A 17,599-nucleotide genomic window follows, 5' to 3' on the forward strand; every position below is an offset into this window, starting at 1 on the left:
ATTTAAGCTGACTTCCAGCAGAGAAATATAAGAAAACTTTCAGCAGCATGACCAAGTTTCCTACTATTGTTTGTATTATACAATTAGAGTGCTGAGGAATTAACTGTTTTTCCTAATTTATCTTGACTGAAGTAAATATTGTTGAATGTTTTGGCATACATATTTACATATGTATGTACATAATGTATTACTGTTGCTAAAATAATTGTAGTAAACCTGATATAAATCTCAGTATGTAGATGATATGATATCAGGTAAACAGTTGATTTCAAAAGTTGATTATTATTTGATCTTAAAAAATATAGCTGGGCAGCTTTCAAATTGACACAAACCAACAGGAATTTAAGGAATATCAACATCAATTTAAGGGGATGAATCAACAAGAAGCAAGATCGTCTAATCATCCAAATGAAAAGAGCTGAAATGAGCAAGATATTTGAAAATGAGCATAATGCAAATAAAACTCAAGAACTGAGGATTTAAGATATGACTGGGCAAGGCCATATTTGTTCTTAAATCCCTCAAAAGCAGTCTGAAACCAGCTTACAATTATCTTCCTTTCTACCAATCGGAAAACGGGAGAACATGCAAATCAATAATTAGTACATCAAAGTATCCTATTCTATGTAACAGAAAAATACATAAGAAAAGTGAGGTTCCCAAGTTTCTGAGCTACCTTTCAGATTCCCTGAAACCTCATTCTTGGGGCTTTGCCATTCTGTGGGCCCTGGGATGTATTTCCTTTACTTCGTTCTTTTCATCTTTGAGGTATCTCTCTGGGTGTGAAAAGTGGGGAGGAAAGTGCCTCAAGCCATCTGTCTTATCTCTACTCCACTGGAAGAGACCAGGAAGAAATTGAAATGCCTGAGAACTGTGCCTTATCATTCCAGTTCCCATAACAAATTCACACCTGTGGATTGGCTGAAGTCAAACTGGACAGTTGGGCACCAGGGAGGGGTTTGAAAGGGCAGCTTTAATGTAATGTTTCATGCAGGAATTATTCAAATCTTGCCTTGCCTTTCTGCTTTCACTGTCTCTCAATAAAAGTTCCTTTTGAAACAATATCAATTTCAAGAGTTCTACTTTCTTGGGAGTACTAGCTGAAGCAGGACCTTTCTTCGGGAAACAAATCAAAACAAAACAAAATTGATAGCCCCAACTATACATAGTAGGGTAAAAAATAATATAAAATAATAGTGCCTTCTTTCTTTCCAGTACTGTTGAAAAAAAAGCCAATATGATTAGTTACTACTGATACTATAGCTTCAGGAAGCCATTGCATTGGTCTTGGATTGTAATAAATATTTGATTTGATTTGAACTGCAGGAAGCTTACTTATTATGGAGAAAATAGCATAAAATAATTAGAAAAGAGCAACCACCAAATAGCAATAATAAAAATAGAACAGGGGTGTCAAACTGCCGGCCCGCAGGCCAGATGTGTCATCCAGAAGCTGCGCCCACCCCATTGCCGGCAATGGTAAAACCATCCCAATACGTTGCGCGACGTCACATGAGGTCGCAAGTTTGACATGTCTGAAATAGAACTTTGCAAGTGGGAAATCAGTCATAATCAAAGAACAAAATATCATATAGAACAGGCCCACGGACCTGATGCGTCACACCGAAACCACGCCCATCCCATTGCCGGCAATGGGGGCAAAGTTGCAATATGTCGCGCGATGTCACGTGACATCGTGAGTTTGACATGCCTGCTATAGAGGGAACAGATCAACTAATCCTACCCTAAAACCTCTTAAAGATGCCAGATTTTTTAAAACAGATTCTATAAAAACACAGCACAGTTGGGACTATATCAGCTTCAGTGGATGCTATTCCATAGGGTGGGCAGGCATCCACTACAGCTCGAATCTGTGATGTATTGTTTTGGAGGGAAATACCTTCTATATCTGAAGCAGAAAATTTATGTTATACCACAATCTACTTCACCTGGTATGTACTCTGCCCTGCAAAGAACCATGATCACTGAGTGCCCATGAAGTTGATACCATAAGAGGGAAGGTACTGTTTGTTTTTTAAATATTTCAGGTGATTTTATGAATTATTGTTCATAAAATAAGTTGCCTTAATAGCATAAGTATTTTAAAAATACAAGAATCAATAATTTTGACAGAAAAATAATGTACTAGAATTAGATAGGCATACTAGGATATGATGAATTAAAGTTTAGAAGGAACAAAAAGAAAATAAAACTGTCCAAAACTGTACATCTGAGAACAGGAATTAAAAGTACATTTTATTCATTCATTCATTCATTCATTCATTCATTCATTCATTCATTGTTTACTTTATTTATTTATCAACTGCAAATCATAAGTGATTCAGCAATATGCAAAAGATTAAAAATAAGTTGATAAAAACAAAAAAGATGTATAACAAAAAGATTACTGAGCCGAGGTGGCGCAGCAGTTAGAGGGCAGTACTGCAGGCCACTTTAGCTGACTGTGTTCAGCAAGTCAGCGGTTCAAATCTCACCGGCTCAAGGTTGACTCAGCCTTCCATCCTTCCGGGGTAGGTAAAATGAGGACCCAGATTGTTGGGGGCAATGTAAATATATATATATATATATATATATATATATATATATATATACACACATACATTGCTTACTGGTATACACCGCTTAGAGAGTGCTTGCACTTAAAGCGGTATATAAGTCTCATAAATAAATAAATAAATTACACTGGGACAATACAAAGAATTAAAATATCACATTGTTTATAATTCATGCTGGTTCAGAAATCATCCTCAAGGTCTGCTGAAATAACAAGTTTGTTAAAAAACCTTTCTAAAAGGCAGCAATGTTCAGACTGCAGGTAGTGAGTAACAGAGATATTTGGCAACTGACAGAAAATGAGAAAAAATGGGAAAAATAAAACATTTTATTTCATGAAACGTTTTCTTCTTGAAAATAACACATTAATTTTAAAGTGAAATAGTTAAACTGTACTTTAAATGTATTGTATGAAATTTTTATATACTGAAATATATAAAATAAGACTTCTGGTCTTGCGCCATAGTGCATGGTCGCTGGATCATGGACCTCTGCACCCCACGGCTAGTTTCACCCTGCTAGGGGACCCTAAATGGGTCTAAGTTGCCCCAGAGAGGCGGCAAAGAAAGAAGGGTGCCCCGATGACTCTGGAACGATAGTGGTCATTTGGTTCGGTTCAAGGAAAGCCTTCTAACCTGACAGGAGAAAGGCTGGCCACACCCCACTGACCAGCCCAAGCTACTTGCAGCCGAAGTCCAAAGGCACTAACCAACACAACAGTGAATAGCGTGCTTGAAACTGGGTGAGGAATTTGATCTTCTCTCTCCTATTTTATACCTAATTTTCTGGAAAAGATTCCCAAGAAGCAAAAAGCCTCCCAAAGTGAGAAGGTGGGGAATTCCCTCACCCTTCTATAGATGGAAGCAGCAAATTAAACCCTTAAGGGGAATAAACATTACCACTGTTTGGATAAATTTGAAAGCTAAGAATACTGTTAAAACTCTATACCTGAAAAAGCATTGATGAAATTATATATAAACAGAAGAACAAAAATAGAAGAACAAAAAATAACTCTGTTTTAAAAAGTTGAAAAATGACAGTGACATCTAGTGGAAGATTAGAGAAAACTATAGCAGCACTGACCCAGAATTTGGCAAGATGCCTAGAAACAGCAAAAAACAGCTGGGAACAAAGCACTGAGTTATCTACTACTGAGGGAAACTACATATGTTTAGAAACTGCTGGCCTTCTGGGATTATAAACACACAGAACTGCATTCTTAAATTTTAACTTAAGAACTGTTTGCAAAGAAAAAAAAATTTTGGCCTTTGGCTAATCTTTTAAAGGAGAAATTACTGGAAAACTTTTAGATGGTCAATACTTTGAACTGAATCCTGACTGGCTGATAATTATAAGACCCCTGAAAAGAAAACTGCCACAAAATATTATTTTCAGTGGTGCCTTAACAATTGGAAATGTACTGAATTATAAAGCCATTATATAAAGACAAGAACTACGTAAGATTTGGCTGTTTGGATTTTAAGATGGACTGGCTTGATAAAACTAATTAAAAAGATTATGACACCAATGGAAAACTACTTAGAGGGGAGAGATAAAATGTATATTATATACCTATCTAAAAGTAATATAAAACCATACCTAATATCTCTTCCTGAAGAACCCAGTTTGGAGCTTCAATGACTCAAGACAATACAAATACATTCCAGGAGAAAATATACACAATGCTGTGACAGATTCAAATGATAATTGTTTCAAACCATGATAAGATTAGAAATCAGTTTGACAATATAAACGAACATATCTCAAATTTAAACCTACAACTAAATGACACTCAAAAAATGACAGCAAAGAATGAACAAATAAATCAGACAACAGAATATAAATTAAAGTGACTTCAATAGAAAAGCTACAAATGAAGAAAACTACAATTTAATACAAAAAAAATCTGCAAAACCTTACTATAATAAAGAAGACACAAAGATGCCGTATCCTGCAGGACTTCAAAATAAATTTGAGGATAAAAAAGAACAAATAAAATGAATTAAAGCACTGTCAGAAGAATCATCAAAACATGGGAGACAAAAACCTGATACCGTACTTGCTTATCTTTTTTGCCCCCAATAACACTTACAAAAATACAACCTGGCAAGCCAAACTTACTGATCTGGAAAGCGACAGGTTTGGATATAAAGAGGCCCTAGAGAAAGATTATTAGATGGCATATTATAGGATTAAATACTGTTGGAATATAGCCAAAAGAATAAATAAAGCTTGTAAAGGGGGCCCTATAGTAAGAGGAATAAGATATATAAGTAGTAAAACATTAAGAGGGTCTATTTAAATAAAAGTTTGGATACTTAAAGGTAATGAATTTTGAGAAAACTATGACTGGTAAGAGTGGTTTGAATACTGAGGGGAAACTAAGCTTCAGTAAGAATCTTGAAAACAGGACATATAATGATTTAATAAGATGATTTTTATAAATATAATGGAAATAAGCTGATTAAAACATGTTATATGTTGATGTTATTATTATATGTATAAATACTAAAAACATTTATATTCAACTTGGTTTGTACTGAAAATATTAAGAATTATATTTGATTAATATAGACAAAAGGTGAATATTACAGGAAGAAGAGAGGATCAAGAAATATATTACCAACATATTAATTGTAGAAATTAATTATCATTAATTGTTTTAAATATATGAACCCAGACATCACACTATTCACAAAGCACTAAAGATTTTTACTGTAAAAAAAATAATAAAATATATTTTTAAAAAAAGAAATACATAAAATAAGAGAATTTTTTTTAAAATATCTTTGTATATATGCAGTATTTAAATCTGAAGTACATTTTTCCTTGTAGAGATTGCTGCTCATACTTCTCAGACAGCATATGGCAATTTTGTTTCAGAATTATTACTTTTCATTTTCTGCTATGGTTTGGAAACTATTTGCATCTTTTTTTAAACATTTCCTTAAAACTGGGATACTCTTCCTTAGGGAAGAGCAGTTAGCAACTCTGTGTATTGCTTTCACACTGCCACAATCCAACCTCTGTATTAAAATCTTCGTTGTAATTCCAATTTTGCCCATTTTTCATCTCCTTAAAAGTTGTCTACACCAATATCAGAGAAGGACAACCAGAGAAAATAAGACTCAGTAACTAAAATGTAAATGTATTGATATTTCAACAAACATACAATTAATATAACTTATTACACTATAACAAACAGTAAATTTTCCTTTCTGCAAAAAAAATTCATAAAGGTTTTTATCCAAAGATCTTTTAAAATATTCCAAATAATTTTTCTCATTTGACATGGCTTTCAAATATATGCATATTTCCAAAACTATGAGATAAGTTGTAGCTTACCAAGATACTATTTCTTTCATGAACACCAGTATTCAGTAGAATTCTTTCTAATATTAAGACTATCACTTTTAAGCGCTTCCGGTTTTGTGCAGTAACACAGCAGCTAAGGGATCGCAGGGCTCCACACCCTACAGCCAATTTCTGCCTGCTAGAGGACCCTAAATGGGCCTGAAGTTGCCCTGTAGAGGCAACAAAGAAGGAAGGAAGTCCCGCTGATTGCAGAGAGATGGTGGTCGATCCGAATGGTTTGGGAGAAGCCTTTCAGAAACCAGCAGGAGAAAGGCTAGCTTAACTTCAGAGTCTAGCCCAAGCTAAAAGCGGAGAGGCTCTTTGCCCCACCCTTCTATATATGGAAGCGGCAAATTAAACTTTTCAGGAGGAACAGAAATATACTGAAATGAAATGAATATAAGATTTAATTTGGATAAATTTGAAATCAGTGGAATCTGATAAGATTTTCCTTTTAAACCATGAAAATAGAAGAAAACAATTGTCTATTACTGAAAAATGAACTCGTGCTGACATCTAGTGGTGGATGAAAATATACAACAGTAGTTGCTCTATTACTGGAACTGGCAAAGCCCAGGAAAAGATAACTTGTTTTTGGTGGCCTTCAATGTGTTAATAACAGAGAACAGCTGTGACAAAAAGAAAAAAAGAAAACATTTTGCGCTATCTACAAAGTGAGAATTATAACCTTTAGAGAAAAAAATGACTTTTTTGGATTACAAATACCAACTCGATTGTGACTCTAAAGCTGTCTGCAGAGAAAGGAAAACCCTGCTTTTTGGATATCATGGAATACCAGAGATCTGCAGAAAGAATATACCAAGAAAAAACAAATAATTTCCAGAAGGAGATCTATGCTACGTTGCAATTAATTCAAACAATAATGATCTCAAACCATGAGGAAATTAAAAATAACTTTGAAAATATAAATGCACGTATCTCCAATTTAACTTTACAACACAAAAATTCTCAGAAAATAAAAACAGAGAGTGAGCAGAAAAAACAGACAACTGAATACGAGACAGAGGAGAGAGATTTCAAAATGGAACTTAACAATAGAAGGAATTATGACTTAACCCACATGGAAATAAACTTACAGGAAATACTGGACATGGAAAAGACAACCTATACTCTAAGATCACAAAATAAGTTTGAGGACAAGAAAAAAGATCAGACAAAATGGATTCTACCAGGAGAACTACAAGAACATGAGAGACAAAAAATGATAAATAAAATCAAGAAAGAAAGGAAGGAAAAGATTTTCAATGAATATGAAGGGGTGAAACCTTCCTATAAAAACATCTTACCTGTTTTTCCTTTTGTACCTACAATAATATTTACAAGATTATGGAAAGACTCTTTGATTCAGCAAAGCATATTGATCAGGAAAGATGTTTAGCAAAAAAAAAAGGCTAAAGTAAGAATTAAGAAATTAGATGATGGGATTTACCAGAGGGAATATTTAAAAATTAAACATCTGTTTGAATATGGTTAAAGAAATAGAAAGATTTTTGATATAAATGAAGATTAATTTAAGAGGGATGAAACCCTCAAGTAACATAGTATTTTTTCCTTCTTTTTTCCTTTGGATTTTTTTTTTTACATGAGAAATATAAAACTGTTGGGATGGTTTATATAAAAGAAATGTTTTTTTCTTTGTTTAAATATGAGAAATATAAAAGTATTGGATGGTATGTATGAGAAAAAAGATTTAAATACTTAAGTGTAACTAATTTTGAGAAAATCTTAACCAGTAAGGATGTTTTGAATATTGTGGAAGACATTATTGTTCAAAACACACACCCCCAGGGAAGGAAATATTTTGGGGAATATTAAAAAGGCAGAATATTATATTTCCCCAAATGATCTTAAAGGCAGAAAAGCAGGCCCAATTTTTCTTAACAGCCCCAAGCAGAAACTAATCAGGCCAGCTCTATAGAAATGCAGATTTGATAATCCCATTCAGAAACACTGTGGTCTCATTCATAAGCAAATACTAGCAAGCAGAAGTCAATTCAAAATATTTTGAAATCCCTTGAGGTAAAACTGATAGCTAACAATAGCAGAGTGATAGAATTAGAACTAGCAACACCTCACCCAAAAATCCAACACAGGACATAACCATCAGCCACAGCCCCAGGGAAGCAGGACATGGCCTTTAGGATATAATAGGATTAATCCACCATCATTAGTGGACTGTAAGATCCATGAATCAAGGCAAGCTAGACGTAGTCAAAAAAGAGATGACAAGACTGAACATCGACATCTTAGGAATCAGCGAACTAAAAGGGACAGGAATGGGTGAATTTAACTCAGATGACCATCAGGTATACTACTGTGGGCAAGAATCCCTCAGAAGAAATGGAGTAGCCTTCATAGTCAATAAAAGAATAGGAAAAGCAATACTGGGATACAATCCCCAAAATGACAGAATGATCTCAATTCGAATCCAAGACAAACCATTCAATATTACAATAATCCAAATCTATGCCCCAACCACTGGTGCTGAGAGGATGAAATTGACCGGTTCTATGAAGCCCTACAGCACCTTATAGAATTAACACCAAAAAGGACTTCCGGTGGATTTGAGCTGGCGATGGCGGCTACTTTGTAGCCGTCCTCCTGAGAAAGTGTTCTAAATTACCTAAGGCTTTTTTTGATTTGAAAGAGGACTGGGAGTTGCGAGACTATTGGCGAGAACACAATCTGGAAGAGAGAGAATTCACTTTTTTTTCGGATAGACATCAATCTTTTTCAAGAATTGACTTTTGTTTATTACAACGGATTTATACTTTAGAGTAAAGAATGTAAAGATATTTCCAAGGACATTGACAGATCACAGTCCAGTATGGATGGAACTGGTTACTGAAAAAGAGGAGAGAAGATCTTGGAGATTGAATGAAAATTTGTTTAGGCAAGAAATGAATGTTCAAAAACTTAAAGAGCATTTAAAGGAATATTTGTTTTAAATATGCATAAGGGTACTTCAATGTCAATGGTATGGGATGCAGGTAAAGCTTATATGCATGGGGTTTTGATGCAAATGAATAAGATTCATAGACAGAAACAGGTGCAGAAACGTAAGGAGTTGGAAGATGAGATTAAATTAAAAGAAAAAGTTTTAATCTCGAATCCTACAGATGAGAAGATTAAGGAATCTATAAAACTGCTTAAATCGCAATTTAATATGTTAATGGCAGATCAGACCGCAACTAACTTACTGTACATGAAACATAACACATTTTGTAATGCTAATAAGCCAGGGAGATGGCTGGCTTATCAATTGCGAAAGAAACAGAAGTTGAAAATTATAGACAAAATAAATTATAAAGGTAAATTGGTATTTCAGAAGGACTTGATTAAGAAATCTTTTTAGATTATTATAAAAAATTATATATGGGTAGGAAAGTACAGGCTTTAGATATAGATAAATATTTACAAGATGCTCATTTTCCTAAACTAACAGAAGATCAGAAACAAGAAATCAATGGATTAATTACCACGGAGGAAATTGTGACAGCAATTAAAGAATTAAAGTTAGGTAAAGCACCTGGTACTGATGGATTGACATCAATTTATTACAAGACTTTGATAGATGAGTTGATAGAATCTCTAAGGGAACTTTTTAATAATATATTACAGGGTTTAGAGACTCCCTTGTCTTGGGGCAGAGCTTTTATATCTTTGATTCCAAAAGAAGATCAAGATCTTATGTTACCAAAGAATTATAGACCTATATCTCTCTTGAATGTAGATTATAAGATCTTTTCGAAAATTTTAGCTAATAGATTTATGGTTGTGTTGAACCAATTAATACATATGGACCAAACTGGTTTTATAATTGGAAGGTATATGAAAAATAATGTCAGACAAATTATTAATTTAATAGAATATCTGGATAACAACAATCAAATTTCTGCAGGATTGATATTTTTAGATGCTGAAAAAGCTTTTGATCAATTAAATTGGCAATTTATGCTAAGACTGGTTGAGGAAATGAATTTTGGAGATAAAATTTTACAGGCCCTTCGAGCTATTTATCAAAAACAAACGGCACAACTTATAGTTAATGGAGGTTTATCAGAGGTATTCCCAATTGAAAAGGGGACTAGACAGGGTTGTCCATTGTCTCCACTGCTGTTTGTGTTAACCTTGGAAATTTTATTGATTAAAATTCGGGAATCATCGAAGATAAAAGGAATAGAAATTAATAAAAAAGAATATAAATTAAGGGCTTTTGCAGATGATCTAGTTGTTACATTATCTCAACCAACTTATTCCGTAATGGAGTTGTTACAATTGATAAATCAATACGGACAAGTTTCAGGTTTTAAAATTAATAATAATAAGACTAAAATATTGCCTAAGAACATGACCAACTTGGATAAGGAGACCTTGGTTAGATTGACAGGCTTTGAGGTCGTTAATAAGGTAAAATATTTGGGTGTTATTCTATCTGCTTCCAATGCAAAACTGTATAAAAATAATTATGAAACGCTGTGGGTTAGAATACAAAAGGATTTGGACAATTGGAAAAAGCTGCAATTGTCCCTTTTGGGGAGAATAGCAGCGATTAAAATGAATGTTCTGCCAAAATTTCTCTTTTTATTTCAAATGATACCTATTTTAAAGAAAGAAGCAAATTTAGATGAGTGGCAGAAAGGTATCAATAAATTTATCTGGGCAGGGAAAAAACCAAGAGTAAAACTTAAAATTTTACAAGATATACGAGAGAGAGGTGGACTTAAGGTACCGAATTTGAAATTGTATTATGATGCTGTGGTCTTAACATCAATTAGTGATTGGGTTAATCTAACAAATGTAGATATATTCCTTTTGGAGGGATGGGATTTACTTTTTGGATGGCATGCCTATTTAATTTATAATAAAAAGTTTGATTGGGTTTTTAGATCTCATATCTTAAGAATTTCTTTACTCCGGGTTTGGAAGAAATATTATAGAAGTGATTCAAGAATTCCATTATGGGCTATTCCATGGCATGCAATAGAAGGAATAAGGAGAGGAGTTAAGATGGATATTATTTCTTATACACAATTATTTAAGTGGGATGGTAAAAATTGGCAATTAAAATCTATGGATGAATTAGCACAAGAAAATATTATTTATTCATGGTTTCAATATAGACAATTATTGGAAAGGTGGAAGATAGATTATAAAGTGGGCTTGCTTAGAGAGGATGAGAATTTGTTAAAACAAATTAGAGATCAAAGTCGAACCCATATTAAAAGAATTTATGGTGTCTTGGTGGAATTGGATTCAGAAGCAGAGCTAGTTAAAGACTGTATGGTTAAGTGGGCACAAAATTTTGATGAACCGATTTTATTAGATACATGGGAGATTATTTGGGTGAGGAATGTTAAATTTACGCAAGCCCAAAACTTACAGGAAAATTTTTATAAAATGTTTTATAGATGGCACCTTGATCCACAAAAAATGTCTCGTATGTATCCAAACCTGCAGCCTAAATGTTGGAGATGTGGTTGCTCGGATGCTACTTACTATCATATCTGGTGGTCATGTAAAAGTATAAAAGCTTTTTGGATTAAGATATGGTGGAATATTCAAAGAATTTTTAAAAGAAGGATAAAATTTACTCCACAATTGCTTTTGTTGGGTATTGTTTCAGATTGTGATGATAAAGAGATTATTTTAATGTTAAATTTAATTACTGCAGCTAGGTTGTTAATAGGGCAATATTGGAAGAAGGAATCTTTGCCTACTTTGCAAGAATGGTTTTTTAAAGTTTCTTACTTAGCGGAAATGGCAAAAATTTCGGCTTTCTTGAAAGATCAATCGCAAGAGAAGTATCTTTTGGTGTGGAAAAGATGGATAAATTTTATACAATATAAGTATGATATAAGAAAATATTATCTAGCTTTTGAATAATTTAAATTTAAAGTTTAAGATATTATCTAGAAGTGTAATTCTTATTATTCTTTAATTTTTTATTTTTTTATCTTCTCTTTTTTTTTCCTCTTTTTGTTTTTTATATATAATGGAGTTAAAGTACTTTACAATTTGTTTATTGAGCGTAATTATATTTGCTTAAGGTTTATTTGGGCTTAAAACTTTTTTTCTTTCAAGTTCTAGTTAAGCCTGTATTCAGCTCTGGGAAGAATGGAGGAGGGTTTTGGGGTGGGTTGGGAGGGATTGGGGAAGGGGCTTTTATTGTAAAATTTTAAAATTTTTTAATAATAATAATAAAAAAGAATTAACACCCAAAAATGATGTCCTTATCATCATGGGGGATTGGAATGCTAAGGTAGGAAGCCAAAAGATAACCGGAATAACAGGCAAGTTTGGCCTTGGAGTACAAAATGAAGCAGGGCACAGGCTAATAGAATTTTGTCAAGAGAATACGATGGTCATAACAAACACTCTTTTCCAACAACCCAAGAGACGGCTCTACACATGGACATCACCAGACGGTCAACATAGAAATCAGATTGACTATGTGCTCTGCAGCCAAAGATGGAGAAGCTCTATACAGTCAGTAAAAACAAGACCAGGAGCTGACTGTGGCTCAGATCATGAGCTTCTCATTGCAAAATTTAGGCTTAAATTGAAAAAAGTAGGGAAAAGCACTAGGCCACTCAGGTATGAACTAAATCATATTCCTAAATATACAGTAGAGGTAACAAATAGATTTAAGGAATTAGATCTGATAGACAGAGTGCCTGAAGAACTATGGATGGAAGTTCGCAACATTGTACAAGAGGGAGCAACTAAAACCATCCCAAAGAAAAAGAAATGCAAGAAAGCAAAATGGCTGTCTGAGGAAGCTTTGCAAATAGCTGAGGAAAGAAGGGAAGTGAAAGGCAAAGGAGAAAGAGAAAGATACACCCAATTGAATGCAGAATTCCAGAGAGTAGCTAGAAGAGATAAGAATGCCTTCTTAAATGAACAGTGCAAAGAAATAGAAGAAAACAACAGAATAGGGAGGACCAGAGATCTCTTCAAGAAAATTGGAGATATGAAGGGAACGTTTCATGCAAAGATGGGCATGATAAAGGACCAAAATGGCAGAGACCTAACAGAGGCAGAAGAGATTAAGAAGAGATGGCAAAACTACACAGAAGAACTATACAAGAATGAGCTTAACATCCCAGATAACCACAATGAGATGGTCACTGACCTCGAACCAGACATCCTAGAATGTGAAGTGAAATGGGCCTTAGAAAATCTGAGCAACAACAAAGCTAGTGGAGGTGACAGTATTCCAGCTGAGCTATTCAAAATCTTAAAAGACGATGCAGTAAAAGTGCTACACTCAATTTGCCAGCAAATTTGGAAAACTCAACAGTGGCCACAGGATTGGAAAAGGTCAGTTTACATTCCAATTCCAAAGAAAGGCAATGCCAAAGAATGTTCAAACTATCGCACCATTGCACTCATTTCACATGCTAGTAAAGTTATGCTTAAAATCCTACAAGCTAGACTCCAGCAGTATGTGGATCGAGAACTACCAGAAGTACAGGCAGGATTTCGAAGAGGCAGAGGAACTAGAGATCAAATTGCCAACATACGCTGGATCATGGAGAAAGCTAGGGAGTTCCAGAAAAACATCTACTTCTGCTTCATTGACTATGCTAAAGCCTTTGATTGTGTGGATCACAACAAATTGTGGCAAGTTCTTAAAGAGATGGGAATACCAGACCATCTCATTTGTCTCTTGAGAAACCTATATGCGGGTCAAGAAGCAACAGTGAGAACTGGACACGGAACTACTGATTGGTTCAAAATTGGAAAAGGAGTCCGGCAAGGCTGTATACTGTCGCCCTGCCTATTTAACTTATATGCAGAGCACATCATGAGAAAGGCAGGGCTAGATGAAACAAAAGTTGGAATTAAGATTGCCGGGAGAAATATCAACAACCTAAGATATGCAGATGATACCACTCTAATGGCAGAAAGTGAAGAGGAACTAAAGAGCCTCTTGATGCGGGTGAAGAAGGAGAGTGCAAAAGTTGGCTTGAAACTCAACATTAAGAAAACCAAAATCATGGCATCCGGCCCTCTCAATTCCTGGCAAATAGATGGGGAAGAAATGGAGGTAGTGACAGATTTTATTTTTCTGGGCTCCAAGATCACCTCAGGTGGGGACTGCAGCCAAGAAATTAAAAGACGCTTGCTCCTGGGGAGGAAAGCTATGGCAAATCTAGACAGTATACTAAAAAGCAGAGACATCACCCTGCCAACAAAAGTGCGTAGAGTTCAGGCCATGGTTTTCCCAGTTGCAATGTATGGCTGTGAAAGTTGGACCATAAGAAAGGCTGAGCACCAAAGAATTGAGGCCTTTGAACTTTGGTGCTGGAGAAGACTCTTGCGAGTCCCTTGGACTGCAAGGTGTTCAAACCGGTCAGTCCTAGAAGAGATCAACCCCGACTGCTCTTTAGAAGGCCAGATCCTGAAGTTGAAACTCAAATACTTTGGCCACCTAATGAGAAGGAAGGACTCACTGGAGAAGGGCCTAATGCTGGGAAAGATTGAGGGCAATAGAAGAAGGGGACGACAGAGAATGAGATGGCTGGATGGAGTCACTGAAGCAGTAGGTGTGAACTTAAATGGACTCCAGAAGATGGTAGAGGACAGGAAGACCTGGAGGAACATTGTCCATGGGGTCACGATGGGTCGGACACGACTTCGCAGTTAACAACAACAACCATCATTAGAATACCAAAAGAGCAAACTGAACCTCAGGTCAAAGTTCATGCCACAGGAACAGGAATAATTCCAAACACAAAAGCCCAAGAAGGTTAAAAAAAAAAACCCACCACTCCCAGCTCCATGTGCTCAGCTGCTCCAGAGCCATATTTCCGTCTGGTTCTGCAACTCAATAAACAAAAACCTTCTTTCCTGAAGCAGTCTCCATTTTGTTTATTCCTGGTTTGGACTATACCCTGATGAAGATTTTTCTTTCAATAACACAATGCCATTTATTCAAAACAAAAGCATCTATATAAAACTACTTGAGAGTTAGCAGCATTAAGCATGGTATGCTTTATTTCTGATAAAATATATAATGGAATGTTTATTATATCATAAATGCAAACTAATAAAATTTTAAATATAAGTAAATCAATAACAGGAAAAATACATAGCCTGTTAAGTATTGCACATATTTAACTTTCTCCCAACTTTTCATTATTAGCTCCCTAGTAAAAGCAAAAGAAAAAAAATAAAGAGTTTAAATTTTGTAAAGATTTTATATCTCTTTAGCGCTTTCCACATGGAATCTCCATAGGAATTTGTTGCTATAACTGTCATTTTCTGTATATTCCTATTCCCTTTGGATTAACAAAGGTGTAAATTGGGATCTGAAATGTTCAGTTTATTGAGTATATTTTACTCAATACTGTATATCTTATGATAACAATATTAAAATTAATTTAAATATAAGCCATCCTAGGATAATGGGCTACAATTCAGATAGTCTTCCCATTTAAAAAAAATCACGTGAATATAAACAATGTACTTGCCACATGGTGCATATCGATTTGTGGGTCCACAGGACTCTTTATTTGTATTCCTCATACCTGTGCAGTGCAAAAAGTTTAAATTAAACATTTTGCATTTCATCAAACATCATATGTTCTCTGCCCTATGGGAATAAATACAGTTTTTTTTTCCTTTAAAGCCATTAGATTCTCTTCTGGTATGTATCTCAGCAATTTACTCCAATCTTCTTTTCAATACTGAACTAAAGACCTATTGGTGATTTTAGTTTGACTTCTTTCTAAGTGGATAATAATCAGCCAGAATCCAGTATTTGGAAGGAACTTTAATACCCAAATGGTTTACTAGACAATGGGCAGCAGAGCACAATCCTCACACTTTCATCCTTGCTGTCGTTATTTGCACACAACACACTCTCCTATTATTCGTAATACAGATGGAAGGCAAGAAACAGAAATGGAGTTTTGCTTGTAGTATATGATAAAGCAGATATTCAATAGCTCACCACTGATTTAATATATCAATAAAATCTTACACACTAATATTTTCCCAGATAAAAAGTAAAAGAAGTAGGGGTGCGGAGAGAAAAAAAGACACAAAAAACCCCACAATCTCTAAAATTCCCCGTTTTTATTCCATCAACTCTCACCAGTATTATTTCTGTAAAAGAAAATCCTCTACTCGCATTATTTGACATCAGAATCAAGGGCATACCGTTGGGTCACTTCCGACCCAATGATTTTAGCGTTAGACATTCTCAGAAGGCCAGGTTTGCCTACCTCGCAAGCATGTTGTGAGGAAAAAATGAAGGCTTTTCCTGACCCCGAAAGGGCGGGCTCCCACATGTGACAAAATAATGAGTATATTATACTGTACTTTATTGTGAATTAGATTATCATCTGATCAGCAAAAAGTGTATCAAGGATTACTGGAGGCAAACGCATTCGCTGACACGCCCAACACCGCCATCCACCGCCATTACCGTCGTCCGTGTCCTTGGTCGCGCCTGAGGTCGGGGAAGAGGTGACAGAACCTCCCGCGCTCGGTGCCTTCTCGCTGGCTGGAAAGTTCGAAGTGAAACGAGTCGCACCAGCGAAGAGGAGGGGGCGGCGGTCTTCAACAAGCCTAACAACAATCCCTGCTCCTATAGCAACAGAAAACATTCCGCCTCACGCCGCCGCCGCTCACTAGCTTGTCGCTGGCTGTTGCTCTGGCAGTCCCTGGAGCGCGCGGAGAGAAAAATGAGATTAGAGAGAGGCGGTCCTAATTGCCTCCCTTCAGCCAATCGAAAGGGAGACCGACGCCGGTGATTGCTGGCTGCTTGACCAAAGAAGCGGTGGTGGGTGCTTATCAGCCCCGCAAGGTGAGGCATGTTGTCCTTCCTCCCTCCCCTCAGACCACTGTATGGAGGTCAAGATTCGTTGAATTGCGCTCTTTTGGCTCTTTAGCGTAACTTTAATTTTACAATCTTTTTTTTTCTAAGCGCTTAAAGGGTTTTAGCATTTGCAGGCAAGGGAGGAATGGCTGGAATTTAGGATTAATTATGATTATAACAGTTGCTGAATTCCTTGCCCGCTTTCGCAGCCTTATCTTAGAGTTGCTGCCAAGCTAAAGGGACGGCCCTAATCCTTGCCTTTACGTCTAGGCCATGGGTAGGCAACCTTGGCTCTTTTATGACTCGTGGACTACAACCTTCAGAATTCCTGAGCCAGCCATGCTGAGGGGAAATGGAGAGTTTCCAAGCTGAGCCATGCTGGCTCAGAAATTCTGGGAGTTGAAGTCCACAAGTCATAAAAGAGCCAAGGTTGCCTATCCCTGGTCTAGGCTGAGACTGGCAGGGATGTGTGCCTGTGTTTATGTATGTAAAATAAAAAAATGTGTTAATGTACACATCACCATCAGATCTTATTTGCAGTTGGAAGGTTTGTTACTTTAAGGCTTCATCCATTCCCAAGCTTTGCAAGTACTGATTTCAGTTCAACTGCAATTTTTCAAAGAAGATAATTAAAAGGGAAAATAATTGATGCAGAAGTATAATAATATAATATCAGGAAGTGACAAACCAGTAACTAAAATTGAACAGTGAGGGAAGTTAGCCCAGAGAAGGAAATATTAAAAAGGGCAGAAAAATATAGTTTTCCTCAAAAGGATTTTTTAAAAAACCAAACCTGGCCCCAAATCTATCTCTGCCCCA

General features: G+C 35.7%; 1 protein-coding gene across 6 annotated transcripts in view; it reads right to left on the reverse strand.

The window, feature by feature from the left end:
• CUNH7orf57 (chromosome unknown C7orf57 homolog) overlaps window positions 1–16,656 on the reverse strand; it is a 265,259-nt gene extending 248,603 nt beyond the window's left edge. For 5 of the 6 annotated variants that reach the window (XM_039332107.1, XM_039332111.1, XM_039332110.1 and 2 more), the window contains exons 1-2: window positions 16,388–16,656; window positions 15,429–15,485 (exon numbers count right to left, since the gene is read on the reverse strand). In XM_039332107.1, coding sequence (XP_039188041.1) covers window positions 15,429–15,485; window positions 16,388–16,568 — 238 coding nt within the window. In that variant the 5' untranslated portion in view covers window positions 16,569–16,656. The remainder of the gene's footprint in view (window positions 1–15,428; window positions 15,486–16,387) is intronic. The other variant, XM_039332108.1, reaches the window with a different exon arrangement.
• Window positions 16,657–17,599: the final 943 nt, after the last annotated feature.

Source organism: Crotalus tigris, unplaced genomic scaffold (genome assembly GCF_016545835.1).
Source record: "Crotalus tigris isolate CLP2741 ecotype Arizona unplaced genomic scaffold, ASM1654583v1 scf7180000024448.655566, whole genome shotgun sequence".
NCBI lineage: Eukaryota > Metazoa > Chordata > Lepidosauria > Squamata > Viperidae > Crotalus > Crotalus tigris.